Source organism: Odontomachus brunneus, unplaced genomic scaffold, assembly GCF_010583005.1.
Source record: "Odontomachus brunneus isolate Ranch 3 - 2012 unplaced genomic scaffold, Obru_v1 Obru_scaffold_176, whole genome shotgun sequence".
Classification (NCBI taxonomy): domain Eukaryota; kingdom Metazoa; phylum Arthropoda; class Insecta; order Hymenoptera; family Formicidae; genus Odontomachus; species Odontomachus brunneus.
The window spans coordinates 715,786-731,255 of record NW_022639626.1 but is presented as its reverse complement, the minus strand read 5'-3'; the positions used below and the strand labels follow the sequence as shown (position 1 = coordinate 731,255).

Genomic DNA, 15,470 nt, shown 5'->3' with positions numbered 1-15,470 from the left:
GAGAGAGAGAGAGAGAGAGAGAGAGAGAGAGAGAGAGAGAGAGAGAAACAATATTACGAAAGCGCCATATACATGTTCGAACAGGTTGCACCGTACGAATTTGTGTCAGAATACGAAAGATTAGTTGTTCTTACATTCATGTTCATAACGAGCCACTATTGACATGGAACATTTGAATTAGACTACTCCGTAATATCTATTAACATCACGATACTAATATACACTGTATATTTAAAGGTGGGAGTGATCGCAGGAAACAGGGAAGAGGAATGAGCTGCGGATGCTGCATACCACCAAGGTGCATCTAGAGTGAGTTTATTTTTGAATATCCGCGTAATCTTAATCACTTAATAACTAGATTAACTTGAGGGCTTTTTTATGTGTAAATACTTGTAAACGCTTGTAAAATGATTGATTTCGGTCGAGTGAAATTCTTCCGTGCTCTTCTGTCGTGAGTAGCTGGGCATCGAACTGGCCACGAAAGTTCTTATCTGAGACGTGTATGGAATTTTGCGTGAATATGCTTGTAAAACAATAACTTGTATTACTTGAAGAGATGTGGGTCGAAATTTCTTAATCTATAATATTTCGGATGGGTTTAATTTCTACGAAATTAAATAGACATGTGTTGCTGATATGAAACATATTTATTAAAAATCTAGCATTCTCTACGCCTACTACAGTAAATATCACAGGTACACGTTTCTCTATCACAAGATCCTCCGCTCGGTCATGTATTTTCGCGCGGTCGGTAATCACAAGCGCGCGCGTGTTTCCAAAATCGTCGAAATTGTCGTCTCGAAGGATTATCGTTATCCTTGTCACGTATGCGATTGTTTTGACCGGTGGAGAGATTCATATACAACAACGTAATCAGCGAGCGACGATTAGGCACGACTTCGCATTACCAATCGCCGTGCTCGCGCCGTACGGACAAAATAATTAAAAAAATCCTCGATAAAAGTATGAAATAAACAATAGAAAATATATCTAACTGTCGAGTAAATTAAAGCTTCAGCCGCGCGGGGCCGCGAGAAGAAAATATTACGTATCATATCGAGATCCCAGTGCTTCCGACTGTCGCGGAACGTTGACGATGATGTTGAGAGTGTAAAGCCGAAAGGTCGAAACGGAAGAGCTTGACGTCCGCGTCGGTGCATCGTTACTACCGTTACTCCGAGTGTTTTTGAGCAAATGGAACTCCTTAAGCCTATGTATCTTTTCTCCTCTTCGTCGTCGTCGTCTTCTTCTTCTTCATTTCTCCATCCTGATGACGGCTCTTTCTCTCTTCTTCTCTTCTTCTTCCTGCTCGGAATGCTTCTTGTTGCGTCCATTCGGTCATCCGTTCAGATCACAGACGAGATTGCAACACCGGTATCGAAGTTCGGGGTTCCCCTTACACCGGCTCTGAGGGTTGATGTTGACTCCGTTTCATCGGCTCCGACGGGTTTTACCAGGGTCGCCAGATAGGTTCGTTAGGCTTGGCTACCTGCAGGAGACCCTGGTGGCTCTGGGAGACAGCGGCTTCAATGTCGGTTCGTACTGGAGACGGTTGGCTCGACGCCGGTGTAAGCGGCATCGCGTACTCGTCGGAGCTGAGCTCGCTGGCCGAGGACGGCGAGGATTGCGGTGCGGCCACGTGAATGGTCAACGGTCCGGTCTTGTCCATGGAGTTGAGCTTATGGCCGAGATGTGTCATCAGCTTGGTGCCGAGGGCGACGTCGACGCCAGGAGTGGCGGCTAAGCAACGGCTGACCTCGTTCGCGCAGTGCGTGTAGCCGGCCCGGAAGCGGTCGGCGTCGATCACCGGGTTTGCCGAGAGACGCTGCTGACGTTGGAGCTTGTGCAGGTGACGCACCGTCAGCTCCAGGATGTCCGCTTTCTCCAACTTCGCGACGTTCTCGCCGTCGCCGGCCAGCGCAGTCACCATCAAATCCTTGAGCTCGTCCAAGCAGCGGTTGATGCGCGCTCGACGTTTGCGCTCTAACATCGGCTTCATCACCTATCAATCGAAAATTACGAGCGTAATTAATCTTGCGCTTGACTTTGGTATAGTCGATAAAATTGTCACAAAAGTGCCATCTCGCAAAAGAGAATTATTCGATTGAACTCGTATCAATTAAGCCATGTAAAGTGAGCCAAAGTGGCGGAATAGCTTCGAGTCTAATTAGAATCGAGAATAACTAGAATCGCGGCAACATGATATCGATACATACCTTTCGATACTGATAAGTCCTGGAGATCGGTTGCTCTTGGCCCTCGACCACGATGATCTGTTCGTGCATCTGCATGGTTAATCCTTTTTCTCCACGGATTCTTGCGGCACAATCAAAACTTCACTGACAACGATACAATAGCTTGTCGCGAACGCGGTATCGTGCTTTATCTCTCGTCACACACCGGTTCGGCGAACTTTAATCGTCGCTGTGGCGATTCACGTACGATTGGCGGAAGGAAACGTGCGTTCTAGAAATACGCGCCTCCAGCTCGACCTTCGTGAAGTAACAGCGTGATTGTGGTGGCGGTCGGGCGAGGCTGTGACTTATATAGGCCCTGGGTCCCCGGCAGGGCGAGACGAAGGGGCACGGTGGGCCGCATGGTGGGAGACAGGCCTTCCGTGGGAACGGTCCGTAGAGGTTGGTTCCCAAGCAAGCACACCACCTGTAAGCGGCAGCTGCCAGACACGCGCCCACACCAAGCCATCGTCACCGTTCCTTCGTCCTTGTTGCACCTAGCCGCGGAGTCGATGTTCCCTACCTCGGCTGATTGTCGACGAGTGGTCGTGCCACGGTATGCGTGGCTTGTAATCGTCGTCCCTCTTTCTCTTTCTCTCTTCCTCTCTCTCTCTTTCTCTCTCTCCCTTCCCGTCCCCCTTCCCTATCTATCCCTTTCTATCCTGTTCATCTATCTATCTAACCGACCACCCATACATCCATCTCTATCCCTCGCTCATTGGCGCGTATTTTCTCGTACGCTTATACGGAAGGACTAGATCTCGACGTACTTTCCTTGTCTTCGGGCAAAATAGAGAGCTGGCTTTCTTTGTCTCACTTGCGAGATACAGCACCTTCTTCTGCGATACGTAGCTTCCATGCTCGTGCTGCTGACTCTTCTTATCGAGATTCCGTACTCTCCCTCCTCCCCCTTCGTCCATTCCCTCGCTTCTGGTACTCCCGCTTCGCCGACCGAGGAACGTGCTGGGCACAAGTCTGGCACAACTCCGGCTCGTGATTGCAATCCCACCGGTTACACGGTGTTGAATCGTGCGCCATATCTATGTGTGTGCGCGCGTGTGTGCGTGTATGTCGTGTGCAGGTACACGTATTTGTAGCCGTCCGGTCCAGCCGCCGCCGCGGAATGGTATCGCGACCATCCGTGATGCTATTGATCGATCATTTTACGCGTATTAACGAAGGGGAGGGGGAGGTCGTGCACGAGCGGTAAAAGTCGTCGCTGCAAAAGGGTATGACAAATCGGTCGTTAGGCAGGTCGTGTAGCGGGGCGAGAAACGATTAATTAATTTCTCTCTGGCGCCGGTTTCTGTGTCGTTGAGTTCCCGCGAACGTGTCGCGGCAAGTGAACGGAATTTGATCTTAATATAATAACTCGTTACACTTTGTTCTGCCAACTATCGCGACGGTGGCTTGCACTTTTAACAGCGATATGAAAATTACGACGCTTAATACGCAAATAAGCATGCGCGCGTTGCCGCGCTATGACTATTACATCGTTCATGATGTTTTCGACGACACGGCGAATACCTCATTGAAACCTCACGATTATGCGCGATTACTATCACGAGCGCGCCAACAATAATTGCCGGGAACTAAGAAATAAAAGATGTCGACAGCGCGCGGATTTGCAAAAACGTCGCTTTCGCGGAAAGAACGAAACGCCCAGTTGGTTCATTCTATCATTGACTGGCGAAAATTGGTTGAAAGTGGGCCTTCGGCCGCGGCCTTAATTTCGCAGGGATGCTCGTAAAATCGTCCTTCCGCTCCTTATTCCTTTGGATAGTCATCGCGCGAAACGAGTATCTCGGGTACTCGCTCGCTCGCGCGCGCACATCCTGCGTGGACTTCGAGATACTAATTTCGGCGAGCCACTGACTGAATTATATCCTACATGGCCCATGCCGTCCCCCTACGTCTCCTCCTCTCTTTGCTATACTTCGTGTCTCTTCCTCCTTTTTTTTCTGCCTTTCGTCCGCTCGTTTTTCCTTTTCCGTTCTCCGTCTTCCCGTGGCCGACCGACCACTTTGCTTATTTCGCAGCGAGCCGGATACTTAAACGTCGTTCGCACCGAATAATTACGCGCGCTCGTTTCGAGCCCTTCTCTCCCTCTCTTCTCGTGCTCTTACGACCCTACGGCAATCTCCTCCTCTTCCTTCTCATTCTTCTTCTTCTTCTTCATCTTCTTCGCCTTTTCCTTCTCCTCTTGCTTCTTCTTTTTCGTCTTCTTCGTCTCCTTTATCTTCTTTTTCTTATGTTTGCTACTGCAGCGTTTACTAGACTACTTGTTCGGTTTTTGTTTCTCTCCCCAATCTTCTTTTCACTCTCTTTCTCCATCCTAGTTTTTCTAGCCTCCTCGAGTACCCTTCCTATGTCGGCTTATTGCACATATCGTTAAGGACGCGACAGTACTTTGATAAAATCTTACGTGATCGCCAGGTAGCACAGCTCGTTTCCTCTTTCGCTCGCACGTCCCGCGTCTTTGATCGAATCTTTTCGCCCCACGCGATCTCGTGGGACCTAATTAGCGTGATATCGTGGGACTTGAATGATTAAGACATGCAGGCCGCATGATGTAAATATAAAAAGCGGGCGTATTTGGTGAAAGCGGGGCCGGACATGATTTCAGAGAATTGTTGATTATTTTTATTATCTCGATTTTTGGACGCCTTTTGAGCTCTAATTAGATCCGCGCGCGTAGACTTTGCCAAATCATAGTTACGATTATGTGACCGATAACATGCCGTTAAATCGATACAGTGCTGTAAAGAGCAACTTTGTAATGACGTCACGTGTCGGATTAAACTAGAATCAGTTTCCTGTCGCACATTGGACTTCATTATTCGTCGCTTGTATGACATACGAACACACGTGAATGTGTTCGATGGACAATATACAATTGATTTCGCGTCACGCTCGATCCACGTGTCCGCGCCCTTCGCAGGCAACTCGCACGTGCTAACACGACGTAGCACGTGGCACGCGAGGTTAACAACGAGGCAAGCGGAAAGACGGAAGGAAGAAAGACAGGAAGGAAATGTCGCGATCGATTTTAAGTCGATGGATCAATTAGGAAATTGTTCAAACTGTCTACACGATACGTTATTGCAACATGTGACGTATGTATGTATCAGTTGTAGCAATTGCATTAGTAAATTTTAGGATTTAAACAGTCTATTTTTATCTGCAAAAGGACAATTAATTTTGTCTAAATCAATACAGTCGTAGAAACTTTGAAAAACAAGAAATGTTTAGTATCTTGGCATTTCTTCTGGTATCACATTTTGTTTCGAAAAAAATTCCACCGATTATCCGTTGTTTAATCGCAATTACGCGATGCAAGTCACGATGAAAAACGTGAAATGAAAATACATGAAGTGAAAATCTGGCGTCAAACTTTTCGAGTTACATAGCAACGCGTCGGTTCGCTCGTCCGATAAACTTTTCATTATAACGTTGTTGTAACAGATGTTGAGCCCACAGATGCGGCGGTGCACGAATTTTCTCACACTCTTATTCGCGAGGTTTTTACTTTCCCAGGTTCTCTCTCCGGCGTGTGTGTATGCACACGACGCCGCCGCATGCGGGGTCGTGTGATCGCGTGCCCGCTTCACCCGTGGAAAGATAGATATAGAGGGAGAGAGGGGAGAGTGAGAGAGAAACTTATTAGGAAGTATATCAGCTGTTCACAAGCATATGTCACGAGTCGTTTGGCTCGTGCCAATGTGCTCTCACGACCTCCCTTCTCTTTATTCTCCACCCTGTTAATATCCCCATGATATCAACCCCTCCTTGTAATGCATATTCAAGCGTCGATTAACGCCTCGCGGAATCCAAAGATAATATTACAAGTAGACATAGTAACAGAGCGTAATATTCGCGATAATTAAATAATCGTCCTCCTTTAAGAACATTAGAGTAACGTAACATACTTCGTGAATTATAATATGTGTCTGAAGCAGTCTTCAGAGGCGCAGGATAGACACCAGACGTGAAACATCGTGACAAATTGACCTGAAAAAATATTCATACACTGAGACAAAAATATTTGGTATTTGTAACTCTAATTATATAGAGAATTAATTACTGTGATCAAGAAAATTATTTTTTTACTAAATTTTATTATAACGTTAGTGACAATAACATGATACGCTACTACTATCATTTTCATATCAGAACAACCACAAAATATAGGGACCACAAGTAACTTTAACTAGATTAACCATTTTTCTCTCTCAGTATACAGTCAGTCTTTGAACAATATCGCGTTTCATTATACGCGCGCGCAAGTTTAGCATAGATAAATCACAACGCGACCGATTATCTGGTCGAATAGAGTAGGCAAGGCGTTAAGAAACGGTACCGTAATGGCGACAATATTGAGAGAAAAAGAAGAAGAAAAATGAGATGCGAGAACGGGACATTCTCACAGAGCATCGGGTTCACCTGGCGCCGTATGCACACACCGGAGCCCCTGCCGCGCACTTTGCCCTATTTAAACGACCTTCCCTCTACCTCAATTTCTTTTTTTTTTTTTTTTTTTTTTTAACAACACTGCTCCACGGCACGTGCTCATAATGCCGACACACGCCGGTGTTACTTCCGTATGCGCGCGGCGCGGCCTTTCACAACTTCCCGACGATATCCGGTAGAACCTGAATCACCGTGACCTCGCCGTGACCTCGGCGTCTACCTTCGGTGGATTCGTGGCTCGTGGCATAACCCGTTGTTCGCGAAATTGGAGTAGCCTCCAACCAATTGAAAGAATCCAAAACTCATAACCAGTTCACGCGTAGCGGTCGTTGCAATTCTAGCACATCGTGCTGTTTTACATAGAAATGTCTCGGGAAGATCGGGGTAGAAGGTCGAGGAGAGCGAAGAGATGTTGCACGATGGCCCGACATCGATTTCAGAAGTTGTCTCTCTGAGATTCTCAGTTGGCTGTTGTTTGTCGAAGGAGAAGTGACCGCGATAGGAGCCAAAGGCGCCCTTTGTGGGCGTCTCGGGGCCCAAGATTGCGCACGTGCTCGGCTTTCCCACGCGTATAACGCGCAGCCGGCCTGCGCCCGAAAGGGAGAGGACACCGAGACGGGAGAAGGATGGGGCCCGTTGCCGTAGGCCCATTGTGTCGAGCACGGGCCTCGAGACAGTGGAAAATTAGAGGCCTCCCCGCAGCCGTGGATTCCAGTCGCGCGCGAAATAGCCAAATGTACGCGTGCGAACTCCTTAATTCGTTCCATGATTCTAAAGGTGAATTTTTGTGATTAACGAACGGACGGCGCGTCGGGTCGGGCACTCGTCGAGATGAGTATTATTGTGGCACACGAACGTACACGCGCGCGATATGACATTTGCCCGCTAAAGCAACAACGCGAGCCGCGTGACGCAGCCTTTAACAATGCATGGACCATCTACGTCGGACGTGTCCGCAGGTATACGTACGTTTGACAGACACGAGCAGTTCTCACCTCGAAATTCCAACGTAACTGACTCATCGTGCTCGTGACTTTCTTCAAAGTCTTCAGACGGAACTTTACGAGAGACTAATCAGTGAGATTTCGGATTAACCGGAATTTTCATAGACTTCAAACTTTGTGACACTTTGCGTCGCAGCAGACACTTCTCCGATGTAATCGGTTTCCTCCGGAATTAGCTTCGATGACGCGATGTAATATAAAAGAAGAAGAAGACCGGGTGTAAAAGAAGAGAGATGTTTTCATATAATTCTCTCGTAAATGTACGCTTAATGACGTTCCGCTGTAACCCTGCTTCTTCGTCTTAATGATCTTCAATACCTATTCCGGTCGAGTCTCGACGAAGCGCTCGATTCCGGTCGAGTTCGTAAATCCGATTGTCGCCACTGAGCCTAACCCGTTCGGCGCGCTAACGGTTTCTCTCTCAGCTCATTTCCGTAGTACCTGCGAGCACCTTACATTAGTCGTAAACCTAATTTCTCGACTTTGATCGTCACGGCGGCTCTTTTCCTCGCGCGCCGCATGAGTGAAACCGTCCGGCGGGAATGGCGCGTAAAACAGCCGTGTGCTCGAGCGAGGCACGCTCGTGATTTCGCTTTTAATCGTACCGGAAGCCCTCGTTAAGGGGCATCCGTTAATTGGTCCTCTGGCTCGATCATCGAGCAAAAATATGTACCTGTCTTGGCGCGACGGGCATACACACGCGTCGGACACACGCGCACATAATATACCCGCACGAATGAATGACGCTGCGCTGCCGAGCGAGCGAGCGAGCGAGCGAGCGAACGGATGGATGGATGGAGCGGACGGAGGAGAGAAGAGCAGGCGTATCTCTCTCGTTCCCGGACTCCGAGATCTAACTACCACCTGCCTCATTTTCCCACGAGCCCCGAGCAAACCTCTCGAATACCGATGAGATAGACGAGGACGAACCACCGTCACGACGAGGAGAGACCAGCGCCGTGACAGTGAGAAGGACGAGGACGGACGAACGTAGTCTCCTCTCTGGTAACCAGGAACGAGATACTCTGAGGATATGGGCTCATCGAACGTGTATGAGCGGGGTCGCGAGAGAGGAGATCTCGAAACGTCGGACAGGTAGAACACGTGCTGGCACGAGGTGAGTCAGACGAGCGGTAATATCGGAGCGTACCCCTGCTCTCGCTCGCTCGCTCACTCGCTCGCACGCTCTTTCTCTCTCTCTCGCTCTCTTCATCGAAATTTGGCGCAAGAGCCTTTGCGTTATAAGGAGAGAATTAATAATTTCCATCAATTGCATTTGTTATTACGCGAGTTTCAAAAGAAGCTTCAAAGCGGACTCAACTCCGAGAATTTTTTCGCGTTTGTGCATCGATTCGCTTTATCACTTGTCTTAATGGCTCCATAAAAACTGATCGACAGCCGCTTTTAACTGAAACAGTATAATTTTCGGTGATTTAACGAACTTTTCTTGCACGAGGAGCGAGTTTTGCCGAGCGTGCGTAATGGCTCGCGAAAAAGCAATAAACCTGCGCCGGCGGGCCGTATTTAATTCGGGATCACGAAAACGTATTGCGGTATCGCGGAAGAAAATTTTCCCGAGAAATGACACGCAAAGTCTGCAACGTCACTGGAACCGCCCTGGGTAGGAAGAGACTCGAACGTTAAAACGACACCGATAATTGAATGAAACCGTCATGACTCGACATTGTTGTTGTTATCGTCGTCATCATCATCGTTGTTGTTACCGCAATTTATTGAAAAATCATTCCTTTCAGAAGCAAATGATATAACGGTTAGTACCAGGAAGCTAACGTTCTGCCATCATTTTGAAATAGACATCAAAGTAACAATTTGTCAAATACGAAAAATTTATTAATTTAGTAATGTCATTTATTGACAAAGAATACTACACTGAGAGAAAAATTCTTTTAATTTTAGCAACTCTATTTCCTAAATTTAATATTCATTTAATTTAAGTTAATAATGTTTATATATAAAATTCCTTTACTTGATTACAGTAAATTAAGGTTTAAAAATTAAAAAATGATTTTTTTCAAATATTTATCAATTAAATTCTTCGATTTTCACTGCATTGCAATTGATATTTATTGAAATCTAGCAAATGAATTTATAACAATATCTTTTTTGTGCTTATATTCGTGAACGAGAAAGAATCGCATACGTGACACTTGTCTGTATCTCGCGAAAGAGAATGAACACGCCAATGCGCGGATAATGAAGCAGCTGGCGTTGGGAACATTTGTTTTCCGTTCGACTGCAAATTTGATTTGCACGCTCGTAATAATATCCGTGATATCCACAATTATTTAGCAAGGTCGTCTGTATGCTGGATTATCTACGCCACGCGCGCGCGCGTCGTTGAGCATAAAATAGCCGGGATTCAAGTAAAGAGTTGTTTTCGAAGAATCCGCGATTAATTGTTCCGCACGCGCTAATTATTCCTAGGCCGGATGGAGAACTCGTCCTAAGGGGCCGGTTATCCTGGTTAAGTTAATTTTTCGCTCTCGACCGGCGGGAGACTGTAATCTAGAAGATGGAAAGGGGGAAAGAGAACGTAGACGATTCTCTAAGTCGAGATAACTTAATTCACGCTGCTGTGCTCACCTCGATCAACGCGCCACGATATTTTCTCCAGCTTCGACAACGCGGTCTTTGATCGATACAGATCGCTTTGGTCTCTTTTCCTCTCCTTCTCGGAGGCAATATACTGCGCCCGTAAAGAACCGGTCGACGAGCATCGATGGCTCGCTGTCACTCGATACCTGGATAATCCTTACGTGCTCCATGATGCAAGGTCACAGAAACCATTAAAATCCTCGGTCCTGATAGCGATAGCTGCATTATATATAATGCATCTATAGATGCATCATATAGATGAAAGCTTTTGAGACGCGCAACGTTTCTCTTTCAAAGTTCTTACGATTAATCGGTACACGGAGAGAATCTTATAGTAAAAATTATTATAGAGAATTTTGTAATCAAACAATAGATCGACGTTTTACAGTAATTCATTATTTTTCCATTTATTTATTCATTTATTTATTTATTTATTTATCCATTTATTTATTTATTAAAACATTTGCTATGTTTCCAGTTTCTAATGAAATTTACTATATGCCTTAGCAAGATAGACCTTACTAACAGTCCATTCCTGGGCTCTTAAAAAGATGATAAAATTGAAAAAAATTTCCGCGAAAGAAAACTACAATATTCTCTTCGTAGCCACTTCGACAGCACAATTGAGTTAAAGTACACGACATGATTGTGAATAATAAGGTGTAACGGTATAGTCCGTTACAGGAACGTCCGATACGACGCGCACGGGGCGAAATTACAATTTTCTTTGAATCCAAAGGGGTTCTGACGTTATTAATGGTCGCTTATTTTTGTCGCTCTCGACGTGCTCCATATGGCGGTACCACGGACGCGACGATAGTATTCTGTAAGCGGCTCACCACAAAGCACCCCATTCATAATTCCGCGTTTGTCTCGTGTGAACCGCGCTCGGAAGGACTCGAGTCTAGTCGTCATCGTCGTCGTCTTCGCGTTCCTCTTGAAGATTTGACGCACGTGTGTTATCGGCGCCTTTTAGACACAAGCGTCTTTCGAGAGTCACAAAGCGTCCTTTCATTGCCTAATTAGGATGCTTTCGGGGTGTTCTTACATGGCGAATGCGCCTCTTTGACACCGCCGTAGCCTGTCTTCCTACATCACTGTTTTCAGACTGATTAACGAGTCGGGAAATGCCGCCTCTCACGCTCTCGCGTCTCACCTCACGTCGCGCTTCCTTCCGTCTTCCGTCTCCTGCCCCTTGTTGTCCTGACGACAATGTTACAAAAGACACGTGATGAATTTTTTGCCGAGCGCGCGACACCGCTAAAATCTCTGAATTGTATTAGTGGATTAATGGTAGTCTCGTTAAAATTCAGTCTTGTTGTACGTGGCATCTTGGCACGAGCCATCATTATGTTGATGTAACCGGACTCCGTACGGTACGAGCGTTGGTGGCGCGTCCGCTTTACGAACGGTTTCGTTCCCACACTTTCAGGCCCGTTGAAGCACCGGTGCATACCGAAAGAATTCACCCCTATACGCACCACCACACGTGAGATCGAATAAGCCCATAGAAAAATTTGAGCCGTTCTCTTTTTCAGAAATTTTGTCTTCCTCTCTTTCCTCCTTTTTTCCCTTTTCTCTCCGTCAAAGCGTGTCGAAGCGTGCGATGCACGAGCTGCCTGTTGAACGATACCGTCGTTTCCGCGTTTCCCAAACTTAACCCCGTCACCCGACCCAATCACAACGGGAATGTCCTTCTCGTCGACTCGCTCTTTAGCTTCTTTGGAGTTTTCCTTCTGAAAAGCGCCGAGAAATTTCCTACGCGCTAAGGGATAACACCGCGTCGCCGTCGTGTGTATTAGCATTTCCGACCGTTCGTGCGAAAAAATCTTCTGGCATTTCGGGGGATGCACGCAGGTGCGCTGGTTTCTTGGAAATGCATGTGCGAGTTATCGTGTGTCATGCGAATATCTTAGTAATAATGGCGAATTCGTATAGAGACAGTGATTAGAACGCGCCAAGGTTTGAGTAATTGCGAAAGTGAACGACCTTTCTTTACGCTTACAGAACAGTGACTGCAGTCTGCAGTTTACTCAGCTTGGCGATATAAGATTATATATAGTCACGCGAGCGATACTTTGATTAATTTTACTAGTTGGAATAGTGTGACCGTTGTTTTTTCGCACAGAGTCCACTCTCGTAGGCAAATTCGAGACAACTTTTGCACGTCGAGCTGAAAAGCAGGCGATTTGCATACGAGGTACTCGTTACAAATCGATCATCGCGCGCGCGTAATCCCGATTATTCGTGTTACACGTGGTTGACACGTGAGTCGGCACCCCTGAAGACTCACCCTCGAAAAGTCAGCCCCCTGAGGTAGCTTGGAAGATGGAGAGAAGAGAGAAGAGGGTCGTAAGACCCGAAAAGGGTCGTAGGGTCCGGCGCGAAAAATCAGCGCGTCGAGCGAGATCGCCACGGGCGATTGTAGAGCGATCGCAGTTTTACACACCTAGTCGCAAATAAGTGTGCGAGGCGCGCATTTAGCGCCTGGGGCCCTTTCACGATGCACGCTTATGCGAAGATATCGGCAGCTGGCCTGGAATCGTGAGAGACTCGGGCAGATGGCCTGCCCTGAAAGTCCTCCATGACGCTCGCGTGTACGTGCACACGATCACTAAGGATCTCCGCGCGCGCCTTCCTAAGGAAGGAACCACACCGAGGATGTTTCCCACGGACTCCTGCAACCTCCTCATCTGCCGTATTACTCGGCCCTCGCGAATGTGTCCCGCATTCTATCCCCTTCCACCCTCGTACGCCGGCCCGCCTGCGTCTCAAATCGGACAGGTCGACGCTTGGTCATTTTTCCGGGACATGTCGCGATCGCTTTTACAAGGAGGGCTAATTAATCGTTATATCGCCCATTTTTATTTGTACCGCGCGACGAATCTGTTTCTATTTGAGTCAACGGTGCAGCAATACCGAAAAAAACGGCGTTCGTATCGATACTTTTCTGAGAATCCATCACGCGGATTTTTTACCTATTTATCTTGTCGATTACAATTTGCAATTCAATGAAAAAGTCGATGGAACGTCATTATTATCGAAATTATCAGCAATCAAAGTAAAGTAAAGCCTCGTGGAGGTATCACAGCGTGCACTGTGTACGCCAGTATAGATAAAAAGTAGAATGAAAAACATTACGTGTGCATCTCTAGCACAGAAATCTATGCGAGGAATGCGAAGTGCGTACTATATAACCGTTTAAGTTGCAAAAACTCGCAGAGCAATTTGCATTTTAAACGACACGTGCGGACAGATATATATCAATAAGCACCTCTGTTCGATAAAAACTTATTCCAAGTCACGATTCTTTTTTTCCCTTTAATCGATACATGGCGCTCGACGTGATCCACGTGTGTTACATACTTGTACATTGTACGCGTCTTCACACGCGTCGCACACGCGTACACGACAGCCCTCCTCCGCTCTCGGGAGAGACGAGAATTAAGTGGGTGGATAAGATTGCTTGTCGTTTACTTTATCGTCCGTCCTCCTCTTCGTTTCCCTCTTGCTCTCAATCCGGCCGTCACTTTGCTCTGCCTTCTCGAGTGGGTTGGAGCGCGGGGCGAGGAACGTCGGACGTTTAAGAGAAATGACACGGTCAAGGAGCGAGGCGAACGCTGATTGCGGAAGAGACCTCGCCAGTGTCGAGTGAATGATGCATACACGCACCTCGTATCTAATCGCTTTTATACGACGCATTTTACAAGCTTAGCTGTGCATGGCGATATCGCGTGTCTACTTTGAATAAAACGGGTCAAAATTGCTTGACTTCAGGAAACTCGTCAAGATTATTGCGATTTCTTATAAAAGTCCTATTTATAATATTAAAGCCGAGTAACAGCGATATAATTATTTTTCGCCTGCGTTTCACTTGTTTTTCCTGCACGATATTTGATACCACAATTGTCGTGTCGGTCATAATCAAAATTTATATGCAAAACTACAATTATCTATACTATTACTCTTTAAAATTCATCTTTATTATTCTTTCTTAAGAATAAACAAAATATGATGAAATTGCACGGGCACAATCAGCAACTTACGAGACGGTGCACCAACTTTGTCTCATAACAAAAGAGATTTGTTCAGACACATTCATTAATTTCAATTATACTCTAATTTTATCTCCTTTTGAGGAAAGATTTTCGAAAAAAGTGAAAAAGGAATTTATATTATACGTGTTTTGGTTTGCATTCATAATTGCTTCTTAGCAGGAACGGGTTATCGCGGCGCGACGTTATCGCGATTCATCGCGCCGAGACGTTTGCGCCGGTCGATCGATCTAAATTTCTTATTAACATTCCGACGGATAGGCCGATTAATCCCGCCACGATTCGGTGAGGCCCGGCGGAATGCCGAAATCGCTGGTGCGTGTGTCACGAACAAAAAAGAGCACTTATCCGTCGAAGCATCGCGCGCGGGCAGTTTTGTAGGGCGGGCTTGCCGAGAAAGCGCGGCAAAAGGGCGGCGTGCACGTGAGTGCACGTGGCGTGGAGTGCATGCGTCCGATGCGTGTGTGCGCCGCGTATGGATTATAAGCGGCCCAGGGCGCGTGCATCCTTCGTCCTTTCTCGAGGCCTCTCCCACAAGGTGACGACGATGTGTCTCACTCCCTCTTTCTTCCTCTCCCACGAGCGAGAAGACTGTGGGAATTCGGGACATGTGCGTGCCTACGCACGCCGTGCTCGTGGCCCGCGCTACGCAAGGGGGAAGTTCCGTGATGTTTGGACAGAGAGAGATTCGAGCGAGCGAGGAAGGAGGACAGCTCGTCGCCGTGCGGTGACGGCGCGAAGGGTGGAAAGACGACCGGACCTATATCGTTCCGCGGCCACCATAAGGCAGCGGAATCCATGGGAATATCGAGCATGTGCGTGCGAGGCTCGCTCTCGTGAGCTGCGCGAGTTACAGGGTGTGCGGAGAGCTCCCTCCTCTCCCGCTCCTCTCTCCCCCTCGCGACTGCCCGGACTTCTTTGCACGCGCTCTTCTTTTGCGGCATTCCGTGATCCGGTTCGCACACGGGGATTTCTTCTTTACCACGTGGCTCGCGTTATTAAGGGGATGACGTTACCGGTGTCACAGGTAGTCGGTCTTGCCGCCAACAGCACTTGCATCACACACACACACACACTCACACACACACACA

General features: G+C 47.2%; 2 protein-coding genes across 6 annotated transcripts in view; one reads left to right on the top strand and one right to left on the bottom strand.

Moving 5' to 3' along the window:
* LOC116851500 (tubulin polyglutamylase TTLL4-like) overlaps positions 1–15,470 on the top strand; it is a 113,762-nt gene that overhangs the window by 3,432 nt on the left and 94,860 nt on the right. For all 5 annotated transcript variants that reach the window (XM_032830955.1, XM_032830958.1, XM_032830954.1 and 2 more), the window contains one exon: positions 238–309. The gene's annotated coding sequence lies outside the window, so the exon portion shown is untranslated. The remainder of the gene's footprint in view (positions 1–237; positions 310–15,470) is intronic.
* On the bottom strand, positions 627–2,667 carry LOC116851506 (enhancer of split m7 protein-like). Its single transcript, XM_032830967.1, has 2 exons — positions 2,217–2,667; positions 627–2,002 (listed from the first exon to the last, which is right to left on the bottom strand). The coding sequence occupies exons 1-2, from the start codon at positions 2,289–2,291 to the stop codon at positions 1,451–1,453; spliced, it is 627 nt and encodes a 208-aa protein (XP_032686858.1). The 5' UTR covers positions 2,292–2,667; the 3' UTR covers positions 627–1,450.

What these genes read in the sequence shown, in the direction of transcription:
- LOC116851506 (XM_032830967.1), bottom strand. Translation starts at nt 2,291, where the DNA reads ATGCAGATGCACGAACAGATCATCGTGGTCGAGGGCCAAGAGCAACCG. An exon ending in GGACTTATCAGTATCGAAAG is followed by an intron (nt 2,003 to 2,216) that starts GTATGTATCGAT and finishes TTCGATTGATAG; the next exon opens with GTGATGAAGCCGATGTTAGA.